Source organism: Peromyscus californicus, unplaced genomic scaffold (assembly GCF_007827085.1).
Source record: "Peromyscus californicus insignis strain IS unplaced genomic scaffold, ASM782708v3 Scaffold_8__1_contigs__length_139910024, whole genome shotgun sequence".
NCBI lineage: Eukaryota > Metazoa > Chordata > Mammalia > Rodentia > Cricetidae > Peromyscus > Peromyscus californicus.
Window position 1 is genome coordinate 87087223 of NW_026294606.1, and position 14551 is coordinate 87101773.

The 14551-nt window shown below is 45.3% G+C and overlaps 1 protein-coding gene across 2 annotated transcripts in view; it reads right to left on the reverse strand.

Moving 5' to 3' along the window:
* LOC128103324 (AFG3-like protein 1) overlaps positions 1-11399 on the reverse strand; it is a 32909-nt gene extending 21510 nt beyond the window's left edge. The window contains exons 1-4 of one of the 2 annotated variants that reach the window (XM_052727595.1): positions 10394-11399; positions 5826-5913; positions 5097-5171; positions 1131-1216 (exon numbers count right to left, since the gene is read on the reverse strand). In XM_052727595.1, coding sequence (XP_052583555.1) covers positions 1131-1216; positions 5097-5171; positions 5826-5913; positions 10394-10531 — 387 coding nt within the window. In that variant the 5' untranslated portion in view covers positions 10532-11399. The remainder of the gene's footprint in view (positions 1-1130; positions 1217-5096; positions 5172-5825; positions 5914-10393) is intronic. The other variant, XM_052727594.1, reaches the window with a different exon arrangement.
* Positions 11400-14551: the final 3152 nt, after the last annotated feature.

Below are 14551 nucleotides of genomic sequence, written 5' to 3' on the forward strand. Positions count from 1 at the left end.
ATGACAATTTCTCTATGAAAATGACAATTTTCTCTTTTCACTATGTATAGCCCTGGTTGGCCTGGAACTTACTATGTAGGCCAGTCTAGCCTCAATGTCACAGAGCTCTGCCTGTCTCTGCCTCTGGAGTATTAGGTGTGAGCATTCAGGAATCTGTACTGGCCTGCCCTTAGGGTCCTGACAGAACACCTCCTCAGCTGCAGCCACTAAGAGCACCCACTGTGTGCATTCACTAACTTTCCTTATAAAAGGTGGCCCTGCCCACCTCCTGTCTCTTCTCTTCCTTTTCCTTCGCTCTGGTCCCCAGGAACGGGTCTCTGCCCCCTTCTCTCCCCTCCCCACAATAAACCTCCCATGTGGGCCTGTGGAATGGCTGACCCCTTCCCGTCGTTTTTTAAAATACATTAGGATTAAAGGCATGTGCCACCATGCCCTGAAGAAGGTTCTCTCTTATCTTGGACTCTAAGTCTTGACACATTTTAATAAATTTCTTAACTCTGAACTGTCTAGGTCCCTCAAAAACCCATCCTGGAAATCAACACCAACAGTGAAAGCATTAAAGAGGTGGGACCTTTGGGAAATGACTAAGTCATATGCGGTCCATCTTCACGTATGGAATTTGTATGCTAACATTAAAGGTCTTGAAGGATGGATTCTGTTCCTTCTTGTCATATAAGGATACACTATTGCTCCTCTATGAACAAAGCAGTATATAAGACACCATGAATGGAGCCTTGAAAACAGAGACCAAAGCCTCTACAACCTGGACACACCAGCACTCTGATCATGCATTTTCCAGCCTCTTCAACTGTGAATAAATACACGCTATTTACAAATTCAACAGTCTAAGGGGCACAGCGGTGCACATCTGTAATTTCAGCACTCAGAAGCAGAGACAGGAGGTTCACCACAAGCCTAGGCTACACAGTTGAGTTCCAGGCCAGCCAACTTTACATAGGAGACCATGTCTCAAAAGAGCCAAAACAAATAAGAAATCAAACTATCCAGCAATTTTGTCTAAGAGCAGGAACAAAATAAGACAAAGACCCTACAAAGCCCGCATTCTGTAGCAACCACACTCTCTGGAGAAGTGACACATGGCTGCTTCTGGTCTTTAGATGCACACAAACCTTCTGCATCCGTCTCCACCAGGCAAAGTCATCTCGATTCCCTCCTCTCTTGCCTCCATCTCCTCCAGGCCCAGCGTTCTTTGGTTCTACAGTTTATGAGATTTAAAAAAAAGAAAGAAAAGTCTTCTATTACAACAGAAAAAGGAGGATGTATCATTTTCCAGAGAAAGAGAATTCAGAGAACAGAGAACGAGGCAGAGAACTGGTTCAGTCCTGTGCTTGCTGTGCAGACACAGGGATCTGAGGTCAGGTCTCCAGCACCCATGTTCAAAGCCAGCCGCAGTGGCATGCGCTCCTGTAGACTCAGTGCTACAGCAGCAGAGACAAGAGGATCCCTGAGGGTCTGGTAAAGCAAGTCTAGCCCACCCAGCAAGTTCCAGGTTCAGAAAGAGACCTCGCTTCAAAAAACAAGGCGGAGAGCTGGTGAGATGGTTCATCGGGCAAAGCTATTTGCCACCAAGCATGACAGCCTGAGTTCCACCCCTGGTTTCAGGGATGGAAGGAAAGAACCAAGTCTCACAAGTTGTCCTCTGACCTCCACATGAGCTCAGTGGTACACACTGATAGATTCACAACATGCCCCCAGGTTGGGCATGCCCGGCGGACCTAGACACTTCCGCCTAGCCATTACCGGGTCAAAACGTCTCGTGTGACCAGGACCCCATGGCTTTGCATGGTTGCATAAAGCGCGCAGCGCAACCATGTGATCTATGCGCATGTGTGGAGTAGCCACATGAGCCTGTGTACGCAGGTGCGGCCCAGCCTTTATAAGCTGGTGCCATATTCCCGGCTTCTCTCCTCATGCACGTGTCTTTCCCACAGGCCTGTCACGTCTGTCTCTCTCTCTCTCTCTCTCTCTTATCTTAATAAAACTCTTGTTAGTGGATTCTGTCGTGTTTCGTGACATTTCCTCGCAGGGTAAGAGTGCCGCCAAGTAACTAACACACATGCGTGCTTACACACGTACATATGTGTACACACACACACACACACACACACACACACACACACACACACGCTCTCTCTCAGATGAACAAATGTAGTTTAAAAAATTAAAAATAAAGTGGAGAGTGATTAAGGAAGATACCCAATATCCACCTCTAGCCTACAAACACATGCACATATGATTTGTCATGTACATACAAATAGGCACACTAAAAAAAAAAAAAAAAGCAGCTTCAGATACATATAAAAATCACTTAAATTTTAAATTTTACTTAGTGTGCTTCAGACATTACCTGTTTGTTTTTATTTTTTTGAGACAGGGCACCATTATACAGCCCAGGCTAACTCGGAACTTGCAATCCTCCTGCCTCAGCTTCCTATGATTACAGATATGTACCACAATACCAGGCAGGCCTAAATTTTAACAGCAATCTTTCTTTTACTCTGTGTAAGAGACCAGCCTTAGTATTATACATCCCAGGGGCTCAGGAGAGAGAACTACTAACGGCGAGGACTATTTTCGGGAAATAGAATCTCAGCACACCGAGCTCTATAGTCCACTTGCTTTAATTCCTCTGGCATAACATCCTATATACACAGCTTCAGTTCTGTTCTCGTGTCTAGCTCCTTTCTTGCCTGATTTCTCTCTACTTATCTATTGCTCCCTCTAAGTTCTATCTTAATTCTCTCATCTTAATTTTGCCTCATCTAGGTCCTTTTCAGCTTGTTCTTACCCAGCTAGTACTTCCCCATCTGGCTCATCCTCATCTTCCATCTCATTCCTCTAGTACTCTCTTCTAGCCCTTCAATCTAGTTCTTCCCCATCTCAGTTTGTTCCTCTCAAGTTCTTACCCATCTAGTTCTTCCATTCTCTTTTCTCTTCTCCGTGCTGTTCTCTCTTTGCCTACAGAAAATACCTGCCTTTTCTTTCCCTGGGCACGTGGTTCCCTGCCTCCTCAGGAATGTTCTTTTATCTCTCACCTTGATATGTAAAAACCTCTTTTGTTTTCAAAGTGCTCTGGAGAACCACTAGGCCTCCTCAAGGCCAGGGAATGGTCTGAGCTTCATTAGCACAGGAAACAAAGCTAGGCGTTGCCCACCAGCTTGTCTCCTAAACTCTGTAGGACAGTTAGTAACTTAGTAGGTTCAGCAGGTCTGGGGAGCTGAACTGTTTACCAATTGGTCTGGGCACACAAGGATTTCATAGCAGAAGACAGCTGAAATATTAAAGGCTGGGTAGCACCAAATATTCATAATAAACGGCTTTGCCTTTTGACAGACCTTTGGCCAGTCAAAGTTCAGCTTTAATACACAGCTGAATCTCTATGATATATTCCTGCGGCCCGCAAGATTTTTCTTTTCTTTTCTTTGTTTTTTAAGCTAAAAATAGCTGGGAGGAAAAAAAGAAGCAGGCTGACACAGGCCCATCCCTTCTCGAGAGACTCAAGACGCATGTCGCCTGCAATCAAGAACAGTGTATCAGTATGCAGAAAAACCTGCCATGTGCATTTTTTTTCTTCTTTTTGAGTCAGGGTCTCACTATGCAGCTCTGGTTGTCTTGGAACTTGTTATATAGACCAGGTTGGCCTCGAACTCACAGAGATCTGCCTGCCTCTGCCTCCTGAGTGCTGGGATTAAAGGCGTGCGCCACTATGTCCAGCCCATGTGTACACTTTTGACTTATGGACAATAATGAAGTAGAGTCTCCTGAGCCTCTTTCTGCAATATTCACACAAGTTCTAGGTCAGAACCAGTCCTTCTCTACATATCACCCCTCCAACAACCCTAAAACAGTATCAGACAAGTCCAGAAAAGGCTGCAGTGACACCAGAAATGGCAACATGAATGAATGATTGTGGTGATATTTGGTTTGTGCTCTAATAAATAAAGCTTGCCTGAAGATCAGAGGGCAGAGCTAGCCACTAGTTAACCATAGAGGCTAGGAAGTGGTGGCACACCTTTAATCCCAGCACTTGGGATCTCCTGCCTTTGATTCCAGTACTCGGGAGTAACACACCTTTTATCCCAGCACTAGGGAGGTGAAGACAGGAAGTGATATGGCTGGGCAGAGAGAGGAATATAAGGCAGGAGGAGACAGGAGCTCAGCCCCCCCTTCAGGCTGAGGATTCGGGAAAGGTAAGGAGTCTCTCTAGTGGCCATCTCCTTTACTTCTCTGATCTTTCAGCATTTACCCCATATCTGGCTCCGGGTTTTTATTATTAAATCAATTAGGGCCGGGTGGTAGTGGCACACGCCTTTAATCTCAACACTCAGGAGTCGGAGGCAGGTGGATCTCTGTGAGTTCAAGGCCAGCATGGGCTACAGAGTGAGTTCCAGGACAGGATCCAAAGCTACACAGAGAAACCCTGTCTTGAAAAACCAAAAAAAGAAAAGAAAAAAGATAAACCAGTAGCAAGATGTACCACCATACCTCCCAATTAGCTTGCATGTGTTTCATTCTTTTTTTTTTTTTTTTTTAATTTATTTATTTATTATGAATACAGCATGTACGACTGCAGGCCAGAAGAGGGCACCAGATCTCATTACAGATGGTTGTGAGCCACCATGTGGTTGCTGGGAATTGAACTCAGGACCTCTGGAAGAGCAGTCAGTGCTCTTAACCACTAAGCCATCTCTCCAGCCCTTGTATGTGTTTCTTAGTATTTAGTGCTCCTAGGTACCTAAGCAGGTGGAACACACCCGTTAAACCCATCTGAATCACCAAACTGTGATGCATAGAGTCAAAAATGACTCATAGAGGCTGGAGAGCTCAGTGGTTAAGGGCACTGGATACTTAGACAGGACCCAGGTTTGATTCCTAGCTCCCACTTGGCAGCTCACAACTGTCTGTAGCTCCAGTTCCAGGGGATCTTTTTGGCCTCTCTGGGCACCAGGCATGCATGTGGTACACAAACACACATGCAGGCAAAACACTCAAGCATTTAAAATAAAAAGAAAAAATAAACTAAAATCATCAAACGTAGAACTTGACAGTCTGACTTATCAAACTGGCCTTCTTACCTGTTTTTGGAGTTACTGAATTTCCTGGGTCTGTACTTCTTCCATTCTTCTTATTCTTAAAATATTTCTCAAACCCTTAGGGACAAAAGGGAGAGGTTGTGGTATTTTTAAAAGGAAAACACACACACACACTCAGAAAAGCAGAATACAGTCAAATCTGGCTGACAAAGTAAGAAAGCTAGCTCTCCTTCCTGCCTTTCTTCTTCCTGATCAAACAACATGCAGCCCCAGGTCCACACAGACATATGGACTAAGGAATATTTCTTCTACTCTCTGGAGATAGAGGTCTCCAAACACTTCTATGAATACAGTCCCTTTGCTCAGAACACTTACCACAGGTCCATGGCTTACTCTGAAGGGCTCCAATAGACCACTGTGCTCCAGGTAACTAGTCTACCTGTTTTACTTTCCAAACCTGAGGCTGGATCCTCAGAATCAACGACGCAGAAGCACACGTGAATTCCCACGCCTCCCAAAAGCTTCACCCAGCAACACCCTTCTGAGACGTTTCACTTTTGCCAGTGTCAGTGATGTGCCAAAGCGACAAAGGCATGCAGGTGCTACCGTGAGGCTCAGTGGGGAGACTACACAGGGAAGAAAGGGAGCATGCTAGCTGTCATGTCCCCTTGCCACCTGCTCAGTCACTGTGGGAGACACCCTGAGCAAGCCACACTAGTCCCACAAACTTCATGCGGCTAGGGAAGGCAGACAGTGAAAGAGGTACCATACCTTTGGGGGGTTTTGAACACAGCCTTGGGGGGAATGAAGTCAGTCTTCCCTGCAGAGACTGCTGCTGCAAGCGTATCCCCTGATGACACTGAAAAGAGAGACGATTAGGCTGTTCCTGCAATGCGACACAGCATCCTCTCAAAGCGGCCAGGTCAGGACGCAAGGGACAGAATTCGGACTGAGGTGTGGGCTTATTGTTTGCCCACTTAGATATTCAAACAGAATAAATATGAACTAAATTCACTGTAAAAACTCACAAAGGATTTTTTATATTTATAATATCCAGCCGGGCAGTGGTAGTACACGCCTTTAATCCCAGCACTCAGGAGTCAGAGGCAGGCGGATCTGAGTTTGAGGGCAGCCAGAGCTAAAGAGAAACCCTGTCCCGAAAACAGGTGCTTTCTTTAGTAAGTTGACTTGGTCATGGTGTTTTATTGCAGAATAGAAATCTACCTAAGACAGAAGTTGGTGCCGGGAAGTGGGCTATTGCTGTGACAGACCTGACTGTGTGGTTGTGTCCTTTGTTTTGTTTTTTGTCGCTGCGGCTGAGGGACATGGAAGACTTTGGTACTGTGGACTAGAAAGTGGTTGAATGTTTCCAGCAGAGCTTAATGGGCCTCCTAGTAGGAGTCTGGAATACAGTGGGGCCGAAAGCCCTGTGGAGGCCTAGCTCAAGAGGCTTCTGAGGGAAGGGAGGATTTAACAGCGCTGGACTCGAGGCATGCCTGGGATACTTGGTCAAGAATGTGGCTACCTTCATCTCAATTAGAAAGTAATGGACTATTTTCTTTGGTGGAGGAGTTTTCAAGACAGCCTAATACTGATTTTGCCAGATGGTTATTAAAAATCACCCTTACACAAGTCTACAATGAAAGAAAATAAGTAGTATCGAGGACTATGGGGTCCAGCCCCTCGATAGTCCCCTCCCAGGGTCCGGGAAGAATCTACAACCAGCTGATAATTAATCTTTGATGAAAAGAAAAGAATCTATGTACACGAAACTTAGTCCATACACTTTATTCTTCTGAGTCAGTTCTCTGTACACAGCTTCTATTCTGCTCTCATGCCTAGCTCCTTTCTTGCCTGATTTCTCTCTACATTTATCTGCCGTCCCCTCTAAGTTCTATCTTAATTCTCTCATCTTAGTTCTACCTCATCTAGGTCCTTTTCATCTCATTCTCACCCGGCTCGTACTTCCCCATCTGACTCTTCCTCATCTTCCATCTCGTCCACACGTTCTCTCTGGTCAAAATCCTCTTTATCCCTCTCCATTCTCTGTCTCTCAGTTCTCCACGTTCCTCCTAAGTCTCCTAGGAATCCAGTTATAAACCCAAGCAATCGCAAGCCCCTGGTCAAGCAAGGTCACCAGGCTTGAATTCTATGGGGTCATAAAGGTATGTAAGAATTTTCCTCAGGTAGAGACTGTCAGGCTTTCTTTTACAATCCAAAATGGAAGTGGTAAAAGAGGAGGTCAACTTGGCCGGGTGCTGGTGGTGCACGCCTTTAATGCCAGCACTCGGGAGGCAGAGCCAGGCAGATCTCTGTGAGTTCGAGGCCAGCCTGGACTACCAAGTGAGTTCCAGGAAAGGCGCAAAGCTACACAGAGAAACCCTGTCTCGAAAAACCAAAAAAAAAAAAAAAAAAAAAAAAGGTCAACTGAGTGCTAATGACTGATGACTGATTAGTTTATCAAAAAGTGGATCTATGTGCTCAATCTACATTCCTAGAAGTGGTTAGGTAAGAAGTTAGGGGTCTATTAGTAAGGTTGTATAAGAAAGGAGGGCCTCACCCTAAATTGCACAAGAAATAAAGCTATCCGCCTGACCTAGGAGACAGGTGTTGTTTTGTATGGCCTTGTATGCTTGATAGGCATTTAGATAAATACACTGTTAGGAGTTCTTGGAAGCACGCAAGAAAATAATTTTAGGAACCAGCTAATACATATGTATACAAAAGCTAAAATATCACCAAGACTTCTTAAGCCATGGCTTGACCTTTGGAGAAGTCCTTGACTTTTCCAAGTAGTAGCTTTTGTGATTGTAGCTGAATTCCATTACGTTTTCCTGCGACTTGCAGCTAAGTAGGCAAAAAAGAAATACACATGCACAACTTGAAAAGAAAAAGATCACCAGGAAATGTAACGTTGGAGCCAAGGCTTGTGCTGACAGAGAGAAGGAGCTGGTGTGTGTGTGTGTGTGTGTATGTGTGTGTGTGTGTGTGTGTGTGTGTGTGTGTGTGTGTGTGTGTGTGTCCTGATCTGCACTGGAATAAAGGGAGGGCAAGACTCCAACCAGCTAAACTTCCAACTTGTGAAAGATTTCCTGATCCTAGGAAGGGAAAATACATCAAGCAAGCTGAAAATGTGATTTGAGGGGGCCAAGGCTCACCCCAAGTGCCTACATGAAGGCCAGTGAGGTCCAGAAACCCTGAGAGGCCATTCTGTGAAGCAGTGAAAGTGACGCCTGGATCGTGTTAGAGATACCAAGAGGGTAGAGATGCTACAGCCATGATACCTGCCAAGGAGAGCTGCGTACAGAGAAGGGAGCCAGCCCAAGAGAGAAAATACCTTAAGAACCAAAACTGTATCTGATGGCCTCAAGGGTTGTGTGTTTAAAGTGAGCTTTGTTGATCTAAGAATGATGAAGTTTCACTTAGAAATTCAAGCTAACTAACTGAGGATGTTCTAGACAAAATCTGTCTGACTACCTTCAGTAGCATGAGTCCCATAGTTAACAAGACTCATTAGGCCCTTCCCTTCCCAAAATAGACCATCAGCAAAGATTGCTGAGACTCACTCTCAGACAAGACAAACCACAATAAAGATAGACTGCCTGGAAGAAGCAGAGTAGCCTAGCAACATGGATGAAGCAGAGGCTGTCCAAGCTGCCTAGAAGACTCTCAGACATCTGAGATGCCTGAAGAGGCTCAGATCAACCAAGCCACTAGAAATGGACACTCTCCAACCTGCTGAACTACCTGAAATTTGTGCAGTGTGCTCCAGGTTTCTAGCTTTTGTGAGCTGTCTCTCATGCTTGGGTGGCCTTTGGTGATGCCTCTGTCTCTGAGTCATTTCTGTTCCTGTAAGAAACTCCATTTATTGGTTCACCAAGTTGGACTTCGATGCTCCCATAACTTTGGTCTGTTGTCAGTTCCCTATCTGGGGTGGGCAGATGCTCATTCATGTCTCCAAGGACAAGTGTCACACACATTTCTTTAGTCTGTGGCCAGTGCTCCCTGTCTAAGGTGAACAGACATTTATTCACCCACGGAAAATGACACAATCAACTCAAAGATCATTCAACTTACTTCTTTCACAAAGATACAGGTCCACAGCAGTTCAGTGACTGACTGTCTGTGCTATAATAACCTATAACACTCACTATATGACTGATCTTCAACAGGTTAATTCTGTTCTGGTGAGAACAGGATCTGCAACACCGAACGCAAAACAACGCTGCAACTGGACAGTGCTAGAAACAAACCTGTGAGTATTTTCCTAACCTGATTGTGACGCTATTTTCTCCAAATCCCAAGATCCGACCCTGGAGGAAGGAGGGACGCTCTTAAAACTCAAGACGCTCATAAACCTTGTGCTCAGGAAATTACAAGGTTCACAAGGCCCATCCACAAAGTTATGCAGGCAGCAAACATCTGCTGCGGAGATGAGAACCCCTGTAGCGACACTGACTGCAGGCTTTGCAGGGAGCTCCAGGAATGCATTTCCCCTGGGATGTTGCCTATGTGTGTCGCTTTTAATGATAAACTTGCTTTTGACTGACTCATTCCTGAAAGTAATTCTTCCCCAGTTGCCCCCGTAATTAATTCCAATGAACTCACTGGTTCACAAAGCTAGAGAGATGGAATCATTTTTTTTGACCTGTCATGAGTGCCCTGAGGTTAATGGACATTTGCTCATCCAAAGTTACACAACACTATGGCATATTAAGAGGTAACAACAGTCCTGGACAGCTCGGGCAGTTACAAAGAGAAACCTGTCTCGAAAAACCAAAAAAAAAAAAAAAAAGAAAGAAAAAAAAGGGAGCAACAGAAGCAAAGACGAGTTGAGGAAGAACAGCTGTATGGCCCCTGTGACGAGTGATAACACAGATTGATCTATTTAAAGATGGAGAATCAGCATGGGTAATTCCAATAGAGCTACCTTTCTCTATGAGGTATAAGACAGTGAGTCTCCTTACTGTAGTAGCAGATGCACGCTCTATGTGACGGATGGTAAAATATGTAATAAGGTTGAACTAAGAACGAAGCATCCATGGCACGAATCCTATGGTGGCCATCTTTCTCTGCTTAGTATTAAGAGCTACACCTCTTTAATGAATGAATTCCACCTCTTAAATGGGGGCCCTCCCCCCGCCCCCCAAAATAGCTGAAAGATATATTGCAAACCCTCAAGTGCTAGGATCAGCGGTAGGTAGACACTGGTGGAGTCTGAAGCAGAAATCCGGAAGCCGCTGCTCCCGACCCAGCCGCAGGCGGATGACGTCACTGCGACGTCCGGTGAAGCCCCCACCACGCCGCCTGAAACCTGTGGAGGGCGCTTCCCTGCTCACCTGCCGAGCAATGCCACCGACCCTCACGCTGCTCCAGACCGCTACGCCGCTTCCTGCGCAGCCGCCACATCGCCACAACTTGGAAAAACGCCAGGGCAGGGCCCGAGTGCCCGCCGCCCCCACCAGCCGGAGTAACATCCCCCCGCCCTCACCTCGCGCCGCCTAGGCGCGCGCACGCGCAGCAGACGGGTCATAGTGCGCCACGCCCCGGTGCGCGCGCGTGCGCAGCAGGCCACAGCATTGGCTCGGACCCTCTTTCTAGGGAGCCAATTCGCAGCCTTACTTTCTAAGATCCTGACCAGGAGTGTCGCTTTGCGCGGCCTGATGGCTGATGACCGGTGACCCGCAGGCAGCTTGACCTAGGCACCGAAGGCATTTAGACGTATTTTAAATGTGTCATTGTCAGTGACACCAATGGTTTGGGCGGGTCACCTGACTGAACTCTTAGCACCTGCTCCTTCCGTGGGTGTACGGGTTAGAGGTGTTTCCCGGTATTTCTCATCTAGCCTAGACGTGCTTCGACCTCTCGTGAACAAAGGAACTGTTTGGTACACGTCTTGCGTGATTGTTACCCCTCAGAGACCTTTGTTTAGTTTTGATTGGTTAGCTGGTTGGTATATGCATCCACGTCAGTTTTACGTCGCCTGCAGTTCTGCTGACCAGAAATGTGGGCTCGAAACTAGGGAGGCGCGTCTGGCTCCTGGCAGTGCAGAAAGAACCAGTTTCTGGACAGTGGGGCTGGACAACGCCTGTCGTGCTCCTTCGTGGGTATCTGCTGCACCCGAGTTCTTCAGGGTAACGACAACATTCTAAAACCACGGAGGCTGCTATGTCTACGTTTCAAAGGTGGAAATGCCTGAGGAAAGGCCCCTGGATGCCATTGTCACCCGTAGTGCCAAAAGGAAAGGAAGTAATTATCCTCGACATCAAATTAGAAGTGATAAGCCAATTCCAAGACAGCCAGGGCTACGTTGTCAGGCCCAAGAATTTCTTCAATGTGTCTATGCTGCCTGTGGTGACATCATTTACTTTTTGGAGTAAATGGCTTAGTCAAGACCAAATGTTGAAAAGATTTTTATGATTTGTGTCATGTTATAAAGTAGTTTATAGCCGGGCGGTGGTGGCGCACGCCTTTAATCCCAGCACTCGGGAGGCAGAAGCAGGCGGATCTCTGTGAGTTCGAGGCCAGCCTGGGCTACCAAGTGAGTTCCAGGAAAGGCGCAAAGCTACTCAGAGAAACCCTGTCTCGAAAAACCAAAAAAATAAAAATAAAAATAAAATAAAGTAGTTTATAATATCAAAAACAAAATTCTTGGGAGCTGGAGAGACGGCTCAGCAGTTAAGAACTCTAGCCGAGGACCTAGATTTGATTCCCAGCACCCACGTGACAGCTCACAAGCATCTGCAACCCCAGTTCAAATGGACCTGTTGCCCTCTTCTGACCGCTGTGGACACCAGGCATAAACACGGTGCACATACATACATGCAGGCAAAATACTCAAACACAAAGTTAAAATGTAATTTTTAAAAACTTGCCAGGTGTGGCAATGCACACCTTTAATCTCAGCTCTCAGGAGGCAGAAGCAGGTGGGTTTCTGAGTTGAGGCCAGTGTGGTCTACAGAGCAAGTTCCAGGACAGTCAGTCCTATTTAGAGAGACCCTATCTCAAAAAAAAAAAAAAAAAAAAAAAAAAAAAGCCGGCTGGGCACTGGTAGCACAGGCCTTTAATCCCAGCACTCCAGAGGCAGAGGCAGGCAGATCTCTTGTGAGTTCGAGGCCAGCCTGGTCTATAGAGTGAGTTCCAGGACAGGCTTCAAAGATACACAGATAATCCCTGTCTCAAAAAAAAAAAACAAACAAAAAACAAAAAATAAATTTAAAAAGTGCCAGAACTTAAAAATAAAATGGACAGTGTTAGCCAGGTGTGGTGCTGCAGGCTTTTTATCCCAGCACTCAGGAGGCAGAGGCAGGTGGATCACTGTGAGTTCAAGGCCAGCCTAGTCTATAAAGCAAGTTCCAGAGTTAAACATGTGTCTTCAAGGTGAAATCCAATTTATTGATACAATGTTTCCAATCATAACAGTATTCTAAATAAAATGATAGCAAGATCAAGTTAAGGCACACCATTTAATGGATGTCTATATACTATCTAGGCAAAGCCCTGTGAATATGTAGCTTTGCTTTTCAGTTTGATACAGGAATTTGAAAACAAATTTCAAGGTTTCTGGGAAAGCAATATTTTGTCCTATTTTCAGTTTCCAGGAACATGTTACCTGCCATTTTGTTTTGTTTTTATTCTCTTGTTCTTTGAGTGGAGGAGTGTGGAGGCTGGAAGTCAGCCTGTGGGAGTCAGTTCTCTCCTACCATTCTGAGTGCTGGAACTCAGGTGGTCAGCCTTGGCAGGAAGAACCCTTACCCACTGAGCCATCATACCAGCCTCGTAGACCCCTACTAATTTTCAGATGGAATCTTCCCAGGAACAAATGCTCTAGGCTTCATAATCATGCCTTATTCATGCCATTGCTTCTCAGATGTACTTATATTTGTGAGCAACTATTTTCAAGGATGAAACAGTAAAATTAAAACCAAAACATCTGACATTTCAGAACTCACGTAATTTCAACTAGTTCCATCACACCAGACATCTTATGTTTTTGTTCTCTTACCAAAGCAGCGGTGGGTGCACATTGTGCCTTGGGATGCAGTGATGGTCAGGAGTCAGCTCTCTTCCCAACACGTGGTCCCAGGGCTGGGCACCCTTCCTTCTGAACCATCCCACTGGCATTCAAACCAGATATTGATGAACTGATTTATCAAATACAATGTGAAACATCTAACTAGTTTTATGTGTCCCTCTTCTTACATTTATTTTTTTTGAAGTTTGTATTTGTTTTTTAAATTTATTTTTTAATGTATGAGTGCTCTGTCTTCATGTATACCTTCGTGCCATAAGAGGGCATCAGAGCCGGGCGGTGGTGGCGCACGCCTTTAATCCCAGCACTCGGGAGGCAGAGCCAGGCGGATCTCTGTGAGTTCAAGGCCAGCCTGGACTACCAAGTGAGTTCCAGGAAAGGCGCAAAGCTACACAGAGAAACCCTGTCTCGAAAAACCAAAAAAAAAAAAAAAAAAAAAAAAAGAGGGCATCAGATCACGTTATAGATGGTTGTGAGCCACCATTGTAGTTGCTGGGAATTGAACTCAGGACCTCTGGAAGAGCAGCCAGTGCTGCTATCTTACCAGCCCCCCCTTACATTTATTATTAAAAAATTTGTTTTTTAACCAATAAAGTTATATTACTTAGATACATTCATTTATCAGTGATCACAAACTTGGGACCTGCTCATTGATTTTTTTTTTTTCTTTCAAGACAGTGTTTCTCTGTGTAGCTTTGTGCCTTTTCTGGAACTGGCTTTGGAGACCAGGCTGGCCTCGAACTCACAAAGATCCTCCTGCCTCTGCCTCCTGAGTACTGGGATTAAAGGCATGCGCCACCACCGCCCGGCCTGCTCATTGATTTTAAGACTTTCCAAACAGGGCTCCACACTTCACTAGTATTTGTATATTTAATATGTGATTCAATGCAGTTCTTCATCCAGTGTGGCCCAGAGAAGTCAGAAGGTTGGATACCTCTATACTAAAACCTCACTCATATACGCAGATATAATCAATCACCATTTCACAATTATTATACTCCAAGTTAAGCAATAATTTAGTGGATGCTAGAATTGATGGAAGTTACAACAGGAACTGGATAGATAATTCCATAGTCTCAAAATATCTCCACATTTGATACTATTGACAAAGACATAAACAGTAATTAATGGGGAAAGCTGGCACACACCTGTGAGGGTTTGAATATGCAAAGTCCCCACAAGTTCATGTGTTAAACACTCAGTCCTCAGGTAGTGATGCTGTTTCTGAAAGTGGTGGAAACTTTAGGAACCGGAGTCTAGCAGAAGGAAGTAGGTCATTGATGGCATGCTTTTTGAAGGCATGTGGTCCTGGCTCTCTGCCATGGAATACACAGCCTCGTACACATTCTCCCACCACAGTGTTTTCCCTTATCATATGCCCAGAATCAGTGGAGTCAAGGACGTGGACTCAAGAAACCATGAGCCTAAATCTTGCCTTCTTTTAAGTTTTTTTTTTTTTTAAAAA